The sequence below is a fragment of the Crotalus tigris genome, unplaced genomic scaffold (assembly GCF_016545835.1).
Source record: "Crotalus tigris isolate CLP2741 ecotype Arizona unplaced genomic scaffold, ASM1654583v1 scf7180000018068.1947079, whole genome shotgun sequence".
NCBI classification, from domain to species: domain Eukaryota; kingdom Metazoa; phylum Chordata; class Lepidosauria; order Squamata; family Viperidae; genus Crotalus; species Crotalus tigris.
Genome location: NW_024096805.1, coordinates 92,501 through 106,666, shown reverse-complemented (window position 1 = coordinate 106,666; position 14,166 = coordinate 92,501). Strand labels below are relative to the sequence as shown.

Sequence of the window (14,166 nt, the reverse complement as noted above, 5' to 3'; positions counted from 1 at the left end):
TTTTTATACTTTTAATATGGTTTTTATTTTTTTGATTAGGAGTCGCCCAGAATTTGTTACAAGACGGGCAGCTATCTAAATGTTATTTTATTGATTTGTTAAATTTATGTGCTACCGTTCTCACTGACAAAGCAGTCTTGTAATAAATGAATGAATGAATGAATAAATAAATAAATAAATTTAAATTAAATTTCAGAATTTCTCTTCCAGGATCCCTTGGCAGCAGCCGTGCAATATATTTCGCCAAATTCACATCACGTGGACAAGATAAGGAGAAAACAAGCCAGATTACTGAAAGGATTATTAGATTATATAATAGGGGGTAATAGGAATTTCTCATCTACAGGTAGTCCTGGACTTACAACCATTCATTTAGTGAACATTTGCAGTTAACAACAACACTGAAAAAAGGGACTTATGACCTTTTTTCACACTTATGACCGTTGCAGCATCACCGTGGTCACATGATCAAAATTCAGATGCTCGGCAAACAGTTCATATTTATGATCTTTGCAATGTCCTGGGGTCTGGTTCCAGGCTGGCTCAGGAATTCTGGGAGTTAAAGTTCACGGATCCTAAAAGGGCCCTAGTTCCCCACCACTGCACTAGGTTATCACCCTATCTCACTATGGGGAGAATTTGAGATGGAAAGAATAATATCTACCAGCTAAGAAATTATGTGAACACTGGATTGACTCAAAAAAAAAAAAAAAAGGCATCAGGAATCTTTCTTTTGTTTTGTTTCCTTCATTGTACTTTTTCCAGGGCTTCTTTTTCCTGATGTAAGGCATGATTTGGGAAGGGCAAATTAAATGAAATGCAAACCAAATAAACCTATATCGATGTTCTAACCAAGGTTCTAACCAAGTCCTCGGCTTACGACATTTCATTTAGTGACCGTTTGAAGTTACAACAGGACTGAAAAAAGGGACTGGTGATCAGCTTTCACACGTACGTCTGTTGCAGCATCCCCTATGGTCACATGACCAAAATTCGGACTCTTGGCAACTGGCATGTATTTATGACAGTTGCAGGGTCCCCAGGAGTCACGTGATCCGCTTTTGCGACCTTCTGGCAAGCAAAGTCATTGGGGAAGCCAGATTCACTTAGCAACCGTGTTACTAACTTAACAACTGTGGCGAGGAAGATTGTTAAATGGAACAAAACCCACTTAATAATTGTCTCGCTTAGTGACAGAAATTTTGGGCTCAATTGTGGCCATAAGTCAAGGACTACCTGTAGAGCAGTGGTTCTCAACCTGTGGGTCGGGACCCCATTTGGGGTCGAATGACCATTTCACGGGGGTCACCAAACCATGCTGTCTGCCATTTTTTTCCCTTTTCCCTAGCTGTCCTACTCCCTCTTATTGGTGGCCACACCCACTTGGGGGTCACCACAACATGGGGAACTGTATTAGGGGGTCACGGCATTAGAAAGGTTGAGAATCACTGCGATAGAGAATCTTTAGATGCTTGCACAGACAACATTGGAATCTGTCTTTCTCTCCTTCGCTTCTTTATGGAGGTATCTCATGAAGCATCCCAGGAGCGTCTCACGAAGCAGACGGAAATCAGAGTACAAACCAATCAATGTGTACAACAGAGGCATACAGAAAAGTTGTATTTTTCTCTGTGAAACGACAGGCTGCCTTCATTCTTTTTTTTTTTCCCCCTCAAAAGTAAAGAGAAGTTCAATTAAATTTTCATGAGTTGAGTCCAGGCACGATGTACAAAGGGGGGGGGGAGAGAGACTTTTATCTTGGTGCTGTATCTGTCAATTTGCAGATTTTGATACCCCCCCCAAATAAGTCTTGTTGTTATTAGTTGCGAAGTCGTGTCTGATGCCCTATTTTATCCAAAGTGGCATGGCCAGGGTAAATATCTGAAGCAAGTAATTAAATGGAAGAGCTGAACAACCTTTAACAATGATCTTCTATTCGTGAAGAAAGTACACCTCTAATACATGTGGTGTTACCTAGTTTGGGTAAGGAAACGTCTGCAAGAAAACAACCAAGCTCAGAAAGCACCAAGGATCCCTAAATTTCAACCCTGAGCTACAAATATTCTCCTTTATTGAACTTCTGAAGGCAATAAGAATAGACTCAAGGGGAAACAAGCCCTCTAGTACAGTGTTTCTCAACCTTGACAATTTTAAGGCATGTGGACTTCAATTCCCAGAATTCCACAGCCAGCATGTGGAATTCTGGGAGTTGAAGTCCACATGCCTTAAAATTGTCAAGGTTGAGAAACACTGCTCTAGTAGGTCTTCTACACGTCTTCTGCTTCTGCCATCCAGTTTTTGGCTTAATGTTATGGTTCAACAAACTCTTCAAAGAACTTCATCTTTATGGGAGTAGCATAGCTTCGGCACTAACATAGTTGAAGCCAAAACCTGGATTCCCCTCCCCTGAGCACATAGTATCAAAGCACAGTTCCCTCCTTCAGTTAACTGTCATAAATCATATTGTCCAATTAGTTTGAAATGCAGGCTTTCCCTCCTGTTCTGCTACCTGCCAATTCTTATCAGCTCTTATTTCACACACTAGTACAATATTGTTATGTCTAACTAATTCCCACCACATTCCACCTCCTTCCCAAACATCATCTAATTCTAAGAGTAAGGCATAAGAAGGAAAAAGGCTGCATCTTCATATATTGTCAAAGCAAGAACATCCAATGTTAGCAGTGTTGACACTCACCTTTCCCCACAAGTTTACCTCTCTTTTTCAGTTAAAAACCACACTGACCTCCACTGGGAAACGTTTAGTCCGAGTGTTGTGTCTGTCTGTGATGAATTCTCCAAAGAGGAAGATCTGGCCTCTCTTTAAAAATAGGACTTACAAGAGACAATGACATCTCAGTCAATTTTCAGGGAAGAGTCTGATTTGATCATTTTGCCCAAAGAGGACACAATTAGAGATGATGCTTTGCTGGAATCTGCTTTTTTTTTCAGATCCAAAAGAGTGGCAGCAACTAAGTAAAAATAAACTGAGTAGCTGGGTTTAGGAATCGACAGCATTAGAGTTTTGCCAGGATAGGAATAAGACATTGTCTGTGGGAGATGCTCTGTGTCAACGCTGCTAACATCGGGTGTTTTTGCATTGACAACAGATGGAGGTGCAGCCATTTTCTTCCTTTTGCTTTTAGAATTGGATGTTGCAGGGAGAGGAGGGAAATGTGCATGAGAGTCTAGCTAGACATAATAACACTGGACCTAATGTGAAAACCAAGGCTATTGAAATAAGAGATGATAAGAATTGGTGGGCTGGAGAGCAGGAAGGAAAGCCCTGCTTTTAACTAGTTGAGGAATGTGATTTATGACTGTTTACTGGAGGAGGGAATTGTGCTTTGATACTATGTGCTCAGGGGAGGGGAATTCAGTTTTTGGCTTCGATTATGTTAGTGCCGATGCTATGCTACTCAAATAAAGATTCTTTAAGGTAAACAATGTCTCGAAGTCCTTTGAAGAGTTTCATCTGTCGGAACCATGACACTCTGCTTTGCAAAGTTATATTTGCCCTTCGACCACCTTCATTGTTGTTTGCAATTGAGATTCTTCTTGAGAATCTCATGAATTTTCTTTGTGAAACCAGATCCTTGTAGCTGTACTCTTAAGATGGACTCTTGATTTCTTCTTCTTGACTACCTTTTTGATTCAGCCTTCGGCTACCAGATTAAGAAAATTAGGCCACAAACAAACAACTGTTTTATCTACAAGAGGCAACTCATCTCAGATTTTCTAGTCCACTTCTCACAGCTTTTCCCCTACATTAGATCAGCTATGCCAATTACTTAAGAGTGATTTATAGTAATTACAGCTGTAAAGCACCATGCAAGAGCAGGTTGCAATGTCTTCTCATCACTGTCATAAATGCTCCTTTGCTTAAAAGAAACTAACAGGGCAAAGCAGCTGGGAGGGGGATCTTGAGGGCTGTGTGTTGGCCCTATGTTAGGGTATGAACCTTGGCAAATGCCTGAAAAGGCAACTTTTCAATCGTGATTGACTGATAACATTTATGTTTCTTTATTTTCATCGGTGGCCCACAAATTTGATTCCAATGTTCCTGGCCGTCAGGATGATTTTAAAGTAGCAATCTACCAGAAATTTTTTAGTAAAAAGTTTGATTTATGTTTTTTTTTTAAAAAAATACAGTGTGTGTGTGTGTGTATAAAATTGCATCCATCGTGATGTAAGTGTTGTCCCTTTGAACAAGTCTCCTTCCAAAGAGAAGAAGAAGCTAATTTTGAGCGCAGGAAAGCGCCTTGAGATCTTGACCAAATAAATTTCCTTTATCCTAACTTCTAATCCTGGGATCAAATTCTGAAGCAAAGCCCCGATGATCTAAGTAACATGCCAGACAGCAGAGGGATGGAGAAATAGGCCTATATTTGTTTATTTATCATATTTATACAACTGCTGAGACAAAGATACAAGAGTTTGACTTTGCCTTCTGGGAAGTTTATAAATGGTGATCACATGACCCAGGCACAGTGCAAGGGTCATAAACCCAGGCCAGTTGCCAAGCGATTCAATTTTGATCACACAACCGCGGGGATGTAATTCATAAGTGTGAAAACTGGTCATAAGTCACTTTCTCCCATGCATTGTAACTTTGAACGGTCCCCAAAGGAATGGTTTGCAAACCAAGTATGTGTGCTGCCATATCTTTTCTTTTTCTTGCATTCTAGTCTTTTGTGAATAGAAATAAGCTTTACCTTTTATTTCTCCAAAGTTCCCTGATCCCATGGCAAGGAGCTTGTCTTTCCAATCTTTTGATAGTAGTTTTTCAATACTGGGGGTTTCTGAATGAAGAGAAAGAGAGGGGAGAAAGAAAAAAAAAAAAGGAATCAACCTGACTGATCCGCACAATAGAACTCATTAAAAGTCTATCTGCTAAAAATAAGTGTGATCCCATCTCAGACCCCAGTTCATAATGACTTCATCAACATACTGATAACAGGGGAAAGCATGGTTAAAAAAAGAGAGAAAAGAATGCGTTTTGTCACCTGCTGTTTCAAAATCATTAGCTTTTCCTCTGTCTGAACAAAGCTGTTCCATATGACAATGGAAAACACAGAAACCTGGCGTGTATTGTTTTTCAATTTAGAGAACAAGTTTCTGCTCATAATGGATGCTTGTCAATTTCAGGGTGTTAGCCTGCAGTCAAAAAAATATAATTATGTTGATAAAATGCACAGGGTGGGGGGGAGAAGGGGGGAAAAACAAGGCAAAGAATTAGTGGCTAAATCTGCTACATGTAATTATATCCCTCGGTGTGTTTACAATTACATCCACTTTACAATGTGTTTAAACATAGTGTGGTGGTAAGCATGCTGTGGCAAGATTTCCCCCCCCCCAAAACCCCTCTCCCTTGTAACACACTCATCGCAAACAAATAATAAGGGTAGCAGTTGTAATAATAATTCACAAAGAGCTCGGAATAGTAAAAACTGGCTGTGCTAGTGCTTGGAGTTGTGTTTGAAAAGAGAGCTTCAGAATGTGTGAAGGCGAAAATGTGGCCCTGTTTGCAATTTTAAAGTTTCCCAGATTCTATTCCCAGGCAAAGACGGGGAAAGACATGGCTGCAGCTGCAGATGAGGCTGCAGTTCAGACCCACAGTCAAGTAAACAACACCCCAATCAACAAACTGCCAAAGAGCCATTAGTAAACAGCCCAACCAAAGAATCTCTAAAATCGCCTCCACCCACCCACCCACACACGCACGACACCAAAATATAAACTGACAGCAAATGGCACTCCTTACTAGCAGTGATGATGTTACCTAGTTGGGTCATGAAACGTCTGCAAGAAAACAAGCAAGCTCAGAGAGTACCAGGGACCCCTCATTTCAACGCTGAGCTACAAATATTCTCCTTCAAAAAGCGAAGAACCCCACAATTCCTTAAAATAATGTCTGCAAGATTAGATTCTTGATGTTGGATCAAGTGAACTAGAGATAATAAGCGACCCAGAATTTGTACATTGCTTACTTTACTGTTTCTCAACTTTGGCAACTCTAGGACATGATGGCGAATCTTTTAGAGACTGAGTGCCCAAACTGCAACCCAAAACCCACTTATGCATCTTCGGGTGCCAGGTGGGTGTGGCCCATTGGCTGGGCGTGGCTGCAGTGATAACAGCAGACTGGGTGGGACTAAAAAGTTCAATCAATCAATTCCAACTTTGCAAGAACTTTTTTTTCCTGCAAGAAATTGAAATTGACTGATTGATTGAACCTTTATTTTTTTGTACACAGCAGTGGAGGCCTAAAGCGAAAAGGTTTTATAAAACCCAGCTGAAGATCTAGGACTGGGGCGACGGTGCACGTGTCCATAGAAAGGGCTCTGAGTGCCGCCTCTGGCACCCATGCCATAGATTCGCCACCACTGCTCTAGGATGTTAGGACTTCAACTCCCAGAATTACCCAGCTGGAACATAGTCTGGGGAATACTAGCAGTTGAAGGCTGGGCATTCTGGGAGTTGAAGTCCACCCATCTTAAAGTTGCCAAGGTTGAGTGACATTGGCTTACTTAAAAGCTATGGGTTTATGATTTTATGTACTTTATCCACACAGTTTCATTATTGATAATGCTTTCACTCTGTCCTTGCTTTTCCCATGAAACTTTTTTTTTATATATTTCTTTGTGCAATTATAAAGTACAAAACCTAATACAACCCACAGGACATTCAACTTGCTTCCAAACAATGTGATTGTGTATTCTACTCAGCAGTTAGAAAGGTTCACAGTATAATAGCTTTCAATCCTGCGATTAGTGCTGCATTCAGATAGAAAATGGAGTGCAGTAAAATATAAGTGCTCCAGTATGTTCCATCTAAATAACAATGGCCTCAGTGACTATCTTTATCTCACAACATTAACTGCTATCCCCCACTTTTGTGCTCAGGTCTAATTTGAGCCAGCATTTGTCTAAACCCCTGCTTGGGAACTGAAAGGGAGTTATATGTTAACTTTTCAAAGGAATTGTCTGGTTTAGAGACTGCACATTATTAGCAGCTGGTAAATTTCCTCTCCAGAAAGACAAGACAGAACAATAAAAAAAAGAGAGATGCAGGCAACCAATTGTTGATTAAACTGTCTAATTTTGTTTTCCTTGTTTTGTTTTTCAAAGCTGACATCCCCCACACTAAATGGCAGTCAAAAGCCAGGAACAAACTGTTAACAATCCTAGAATTATTTTGGTTTAGCATGTTGCATGAACCTCGCACAATCCTCAAGGGTGGCTTGTTATCCGAAGTGAAATGTTGGAAGCTGATGGATGAATAGCTTAGGAAATATTTCCATTTCTAATTCTCCCAAGGCTTTGATCACAGTTGCATCTTCAGCCTAAATATATTGATCATCATGGAATAGCTTTATTTTGGGAAGGGCTTTGGACTTGCCTACTCAACAATGCAAGAAATTGAGCTAAGCAGCCAAGCTCCCAGTCTAATGTAAAATGTGTCATATTCTGAACTTGAAAATTATGACACAATGACTTAAGAATAACATATGTTATCTTGAATCTCCTCCCCCCTGCTACTTCCAAATTTAACAATTGCAATCTGTTGATTCCCAACATGGAAAATTCAAAGTCTTTGCACTGTTCATGATGGAGCATAAGATTGTTGCTCCATGCTAGAATTGTATGTTGTACGTTCTTGGTATCCATTACCAGTCCAAATTCTACCTATTTGTGCAGGTTGTCGCTATTTGTCGCTTTCCCCACTCAACTCCATGGTCACCTATGGGCATTGACAAAATCTTGGCTCCAGATAAGAGCAACAAGGAAATCTAGATGAAATTCTGCAGACGGTCATAAATTGGATCAACCCTGTGACCAACACAATTTTATTACCTTTTTTTGTGATGGACACTAATCAGACACCACTGTTGTTAACCAAATTCAATAGTCATTAAGCCAACGGGTTTGCTATGGGTGCAGTTTTGCCAAAAATCAGAAGTGTCAGGGTTTTTTTTGGCAAAACCATCGTAAAATGGGGTCACATGACCACATCTGCAAACACCTGTAAATGCGGCCTTGTTATCAAGTGCCTGAAGTTCAGTCAGGTGATCATGGGGGAAACCATCAGAAGTTAGAATCTGGGTCAAAAAGTCATAATCCCTTTTTTGGGCTGGTTGTAACTTGAACAGTCGCTAAGTGGTGGCGCAGTGGTTAGAATGCAGTATTGCAGGCTAATTATGCCGACTGCCAGGAGTTCAATCCTAACCCAGGAATTTGATGCTGACCAGCTCAAGGTTTACTCAGCTTTCCATCCTTCCGAGGTGGGTAAAATGAGGATCCAGCTTGTTGAGGGCAATATGCTGACTCTATAAACCACTAAGAGAGGGCTGTAAAACACTACGAAACAAAATATAAGTCTAAGAACTATTGCTATGTGACTGGACTGTCAGTAGATAATTACGGTAGATAATATTATGGGTATTGTTTTGTGTACTGCTTAGAGCCCATTGGGACTAAAGCACTTAAACAAATAAGTTAAATTGATTTCAACAGCTTTATTCCAAATGTGATTACATTACTATTTCTTTTTTAAAGCTTTCTGCCTCGATCTAACGCAGTGTTTCTCAACCTTGACAATTTTAAGGCATGTGGACTTCAACTCCCAGAATTCCACAGCCAGCACTGCTGGCTGTGGAATTCTGGGAGTTGAAGTCCACATGCCTTAAAATTGTCAAGGTTGAGAAACACTTATTCTAACGTCTATTTCTTAGGAAGAAAAATGGGTGGAAGGGATTCCAAGAGAGAAGACAGGATATAAATCAAACCAATGAATGCAATAAAATGTCCACCATAAAAACAATTAAGACAACATTTTAAAAGCAGTAGGAAAGTAAGCAGCTTTCCCCAAATCATAAAATGCTAATCATGTTCAACACTGTGGTAAGAATGCTCATCTAAGTGTTTTCAGGAAAACACTGCTATTGGAACTAAGGAGATGTCCTTCTTCAACAGCACCCTTGCTAGATGTTAGCCAGATGTGGAGTGTTCCATCCAGCCTGCAGAACAAGTAAATGTGGGCGCTTCTACTGAAAGTGGCATTGAGAATTGAAGAAAACCTTTTAGCAACCTTGAATAAGTATAATATAAACATTGCTATTTTTTTTTCTTTTGTCTTTCTGGTGTTGCTTCAAAAAATAAAAATAAAAACCTTGAGAAAAAAGTAAACAGGCCAAACATATCACAGTGTTTGCTGTGGAAGACTGTCAGTTATTAAAAGCTAACAAACCTTCACAAAGAGGAATGCAGTAAAAGCGATTTATTCTGGATTAACAATAGACTACGGATCCTACAAGCACCATTTTGCTTTTAAAGCTATTGTAAAGCAAGGTTCAGGACAAAGTCTTCTTCCTATGGCTAGGCAAAATGCTCACCCTTGAGCGCTGATAAAGAAACAGAAGACTTCTTTGAAACTTGTGGTTAAAGCAACAATAACCTAATTTAAGGATATCAAAAGACCCTGGTCTAATTGACACTATCTGTATCTCTACTGTGTTGGAGATATGCTTGCATCTTCTCGAAACAAACGTAGCTTCTGAATAGCCAACCTCGTACAATGATGGGCAAAGCTACACATGGGCCGGTTTCAAAATGGCATTAAGGAATTTATGTACTAGTTCAGGGTTCTTCAAACTTGACCCTTTTATGGCTTGTGGACTTCAACTCTCAGAATTCCTTTGCTGAGGAATTCTGGGAGTTGAAGTCCACAAGTCATAAAAGGGCCAAGTTTGAAGACCTCTGGTCTAGTTGATAGGACTCCCTGTGATTATTATCTATTATGGGAATGCCATGTTAAGAACCTTGGGAATTCCTAAGGATTGTTAGTAAATGAGCAGTGATGGGAGAGAAATTTGGCTAGCTCACTTTTATTTATTAGATTTTTATTATTTTATTGGAAACTTGAGGTAGCAAACATGCATGATATTCCTTCTTCCTTCTATTTTCCCCAGAACAATAATCCTGTCAGATGGGTGGGCTGAGAGAAAAAGACTGGCTCAAAGCCGCCCAACCAGCTTGTATGCCTAAGGTAGGACTAGAATTCACAGTCTCCTGGTCACTGCACCAAACTGGGTCTCTTTTGAATCAAAATAGACCTAATTCATTTATCTAATTCTCACATTAAAATAAAGATATTCTGAGTTTCATGTTTCCTCAGTTGTTGTGCTTCAGCTGTTCAACAGAAAAATGCATTGAAATTTAGATTATTATAAAATATAGGATATTAGAACAATTAACCAGTGGAACAACCTGCCTCCAAAAGCGGTGAACGCTCCAACACTGGAAGTTTTTAAGAAGAGACTGGACAGCCCTTTGTCTGAAATGGTATAGGGTTTCCTGCCTGAGCAGGGGGTTGGACTCGATGACCTCCAAGGTCCCTTCCAACTTTTATTATTATTATTATTATTATCGATCATCGCACAGTCAGCCAGATGTTCAGACTGGATTTGGCATTTTGTCTACCTATCGAGTCCTTACCCAGGACCTGGGATAGGCAGATGTGGATGTTTGATGGTATTACAGATATCGTTATTATTATTATTATTATTATTATTATTATTATTATTATTATTATTATTATTATTATTATAACATTGGGAGGAAAGGAAACCAAAACAAACAAAAAAATGCTTTTCTTATTAAACTGCTCCCTCCAGATATTAGGAGAATATTAAATTAAATATAAATATTTATTGATATATTTATATTTAGTTATATAAATAGATATTTATGGAAATATTATACATTTATAAATATGAGTTAAACATATTCAATATAAAAAAGAAAAATACATATTAAATTGCAGGTCGATTTCCACACCGTTTTTTTTTTAATGCAAATGAATACAAACTTTGATTTGATAGTTACAGTACAAGGCTAGAATCCAGGAGATGGTGAGTTCTAGTCCCACTTTAAGCAAGATGCAAATCTATTGTATGTTTCTTTGTGAAAGCTTGTCCCTTTGCTTACCATGATTTCTGGAATTATAACTGCAGTTTCACCCATGTCTTCCATACTGCAGGTGTGAATTGTGGAAGAGAAGAGATTCTAGTAATTGCTGCTTGCATGTATGAACTCTTTGTTTTATTTATAGCATTCAGTTGGCCATCCAACTCTAGAACAAAGAGGCTCTGGGCAGTATACAATAAGCCACTAAACCAAACAAACAATACCAGCTAAAAACTGGTGTAAACAATCAATCAGGGATCAGGTACACAAATATATTGCCATAATTGATTTATTATGCTCCCAGACAAAAGCACCAATCAACCTGGCCCAAATACTTAAAAAGCCAAGTTTCCACTGCCTTTCCATGACTTTGCATAGAATCCAATGCAAAAGGCAGAATCTTTCTTGCCTCTCAAAAAACAATTTTACATTTACTGGGACTATGAAGTCCCTGCTGTTCTGAGAATTCCATTGGTTCTTTTGCAACCATTCTCATTCTCTTTAATAGGAAACCATTTTTTCTTTTTTCTTTTTTTTTAAAAAAAAGAAAAAAAAACTTCATGAAACAGTTCTTATAGTTAACACTTTGTGCTGGACAGGAATCAATCTGAAGATATCTATGGAAGCACTCAAATTCCAAAAGTCATTTGTGCCCATGTCTCTTTGTTATTCTCCTAGTTATGCTACTATATACTTGACCAAAAGAGAAGTACTCAGAAAATGATAGAATAGAATAGAATAGAATAGAATAGAATAGAATAGAATAGAATAGAATAGAATAGAATAGAATAGAGCTGGAAGGGACCTTGGAGGTCTTCTAGTCCAGCCCCCTGCTCAAGCAGGAAAACCTATACCATTTCAGACAAGTGACTGTCTAGCATCTTCTTAAAAACTTCCAGTGACAGAGCACCCACGATTTCTGGAGGCAAGCTGTTCCACTGGTTAATTGTCCTCACTGTTAGGAAGTTTCTCCTTAATACCAAGTTGCTTCTCTCTTTGATCAGTTTCCAAAAATTGTTTCTTGTCCTGCCCTTTGGTGCTTTGGACAATAGTTTGACCCCCTCTTCTTTGTGGCAGCCCCTCAAATACTGGAATACTGCTATCATGTCACCCCTATTTCTTCATTTCCCTACCCCCAAAAAGAGACAACTTTTGGAAAATTGACAAATTCGGGGGTTAGTAAATAGCTGCCCCATGCAGCAGGATTTGGACAGGGTGACTTGTTATTAAACAACCAATTATTATTACATTCCGAATGGTGATAGGCTGACTTAAGCTTGCAGGAAGACAGGGAACCCTAAATAATCAGATAACCAATAATTTTTAAGTAGTCAGTTACTAACTTTAGGAGATACTGTAGGAGGGAAGAGCAGCAGTGAAGGCAGTGGTCAGATAAGAAACATCTCAGCCTACAGAAGGAATATGGATGGAGAAAGGGATAAATGTTTTCAGATTTACCTGGTTCTGTTATTATAATCCAGGGCTCTCCGCACTTGGCAACTTTAAGACTTGTGGACTTAAACTCCCAGAATTCCCCAGCCATTCCCTTAAGGTTGCCAAGTGTGGAAACCCCTGCTATAATCTTACAACTAAGATGCTGTTAGAACTCATGGTTTTGGTCTCCTGACTCACAAAGGGCGGACAGTGCTAATGAAAAATCTGTTTTCAGGGATTTAACACGTCCAACATTTCTAGGGTGAGGGCACATGATTGGAACTGTTATACTCTCTCTCTTTCACCAAAAATGTAGAATGCAGCATCTGAGGTTATCTGTAGTGCAAAGACCTGGCATATCAATGAGCAAAGTGAAGTCCTGACGTCTCCAAATTTATTTATTTATTTATTTATTTATTTATTTATTTATTTATTTATGAGACTTATATACCACTTTAAGTGCAAGCACTCTCTAAGCGGTGTACGCCAGTAAGCAATGTGTGTGTATATGTATATGTATATGTATATGTATATGTATGTATATATATATTTACATTGCCCCCAACAATCTGGGTCCTCATTTTACCTACCCCGGAAGGATGGAAGGCTGAGTCAACCTTGAGCTGGTGAGATTTGAACCGCTGACCTGCTGAACACAGTCAGCTAAAGTGGCCTGCAGTACTGCACCCTCACTGCTGCGCCACCTCGGCAGGGAAAGCAAGACCAGCTGGCATTCAGTGGGGGGGACCATATTGAATCAGATGGACTAGCGACCTGTCTTGCGGTCTTGAGTCACTGCTATCTCACTGAGTTGGCTTCAACTCATGTAGCTAGGCAGCAGTTGGGAGCGCCTAGTCTGGATCTAACATTCTAATCGACAGGAAATTTCTCTCATTGCAAGAAGACCACTAATGTCAATATCAACCTTCTTTTATTCCGCTTCTTGCATTAGTCTTCTCCAAAGTGCCTTGGGCATCACACCCAGGCCTTTACCTCTTGCTACCAGCCCCATTTTATTCTGACACGTTTTAACCTTGGTCAACCACCCTCTGAGAACAAAGAAGAATTGGATGAGCTTAAGGTCATCTCACTAGCATCATGGTTGATCTGATCACGCTATGAAAAATGGATGACCTTGGGCCTCATTCTGGAACTCGAAGCACTGTACCAGCCTGCCTTTTTCCCAGCTTTCTCTGGCAGCATCAATATTTTTTTTGGGGGGGGGAGGGAAGGAAGAATCTGGTGTCAAGAAAAAAGAGAGAGAAAGAGAGAATCTTACCGTCTTTGACTTAAGACTTGAACTCTCCCACTGCTGTTGTTCTACCAAAGCCTATCCTATTTTGATTCATTAGCACCCTGTTCCTCCATGGCTTTCCTGCCTTTAGCATTCTCTCTCTCTCTTTCTCTTTTTCTCTCTCTTCTTTTCCTCCACACTCTCTTTGACAGCTGTCTTCCCATCATCCCAACAGGTGCTATTAGTCCCTGAACAAAGGGTGAGGCTTTTAAGCCACTGGCTGTTGACAAGTGAAAAGGAAACAACTAATGGCTCGGCACTGCTCTTCTCCGTGGGTCACTCAGCCAATGGTAATCGCTATTATTTTTATTTATTAGTTCTGCCGCACTGTCCTCTAACCTGCCTTTGCCCACCCGCCTCCGCAGCCTTCATTCAGTGACAGCCTGGAGCATTTTAACTTTTAATAAAAAAAAAAAAATGGGGGGGGAGAGCACCCCCAACAACTGAGCAAGCTTTTTTGGTAAAGTGCCT

At 39.8% G+C, this 14,166-nt stretch overlaps 1 protein-coding gene across 1 annotated transcript in view; it reads right to left on the bottom strand.

Moving 5' to 3' along the window:
• The window catches only part of SOX5 (SRY-box transcription factor 5), a gene marked incomplete at its 5' end in the record, with an annotated part of 275,380 nt that extends 270,578 nt beyond the window's left edge, over positions 1-4,802 (bottom strand). The window contains one exon of the mRNA XM_039347420.1: positions 4,716-4,802. Coding sequence (XP_039203354.1) covers positions 4,716-4,802 — 87 coding nt within the window. The remainder of the gene's footprint in view (positions 1-4,715) is intronic.
• Positions 4,803-14,166: the final 9,364 nt, after the last annotated feature.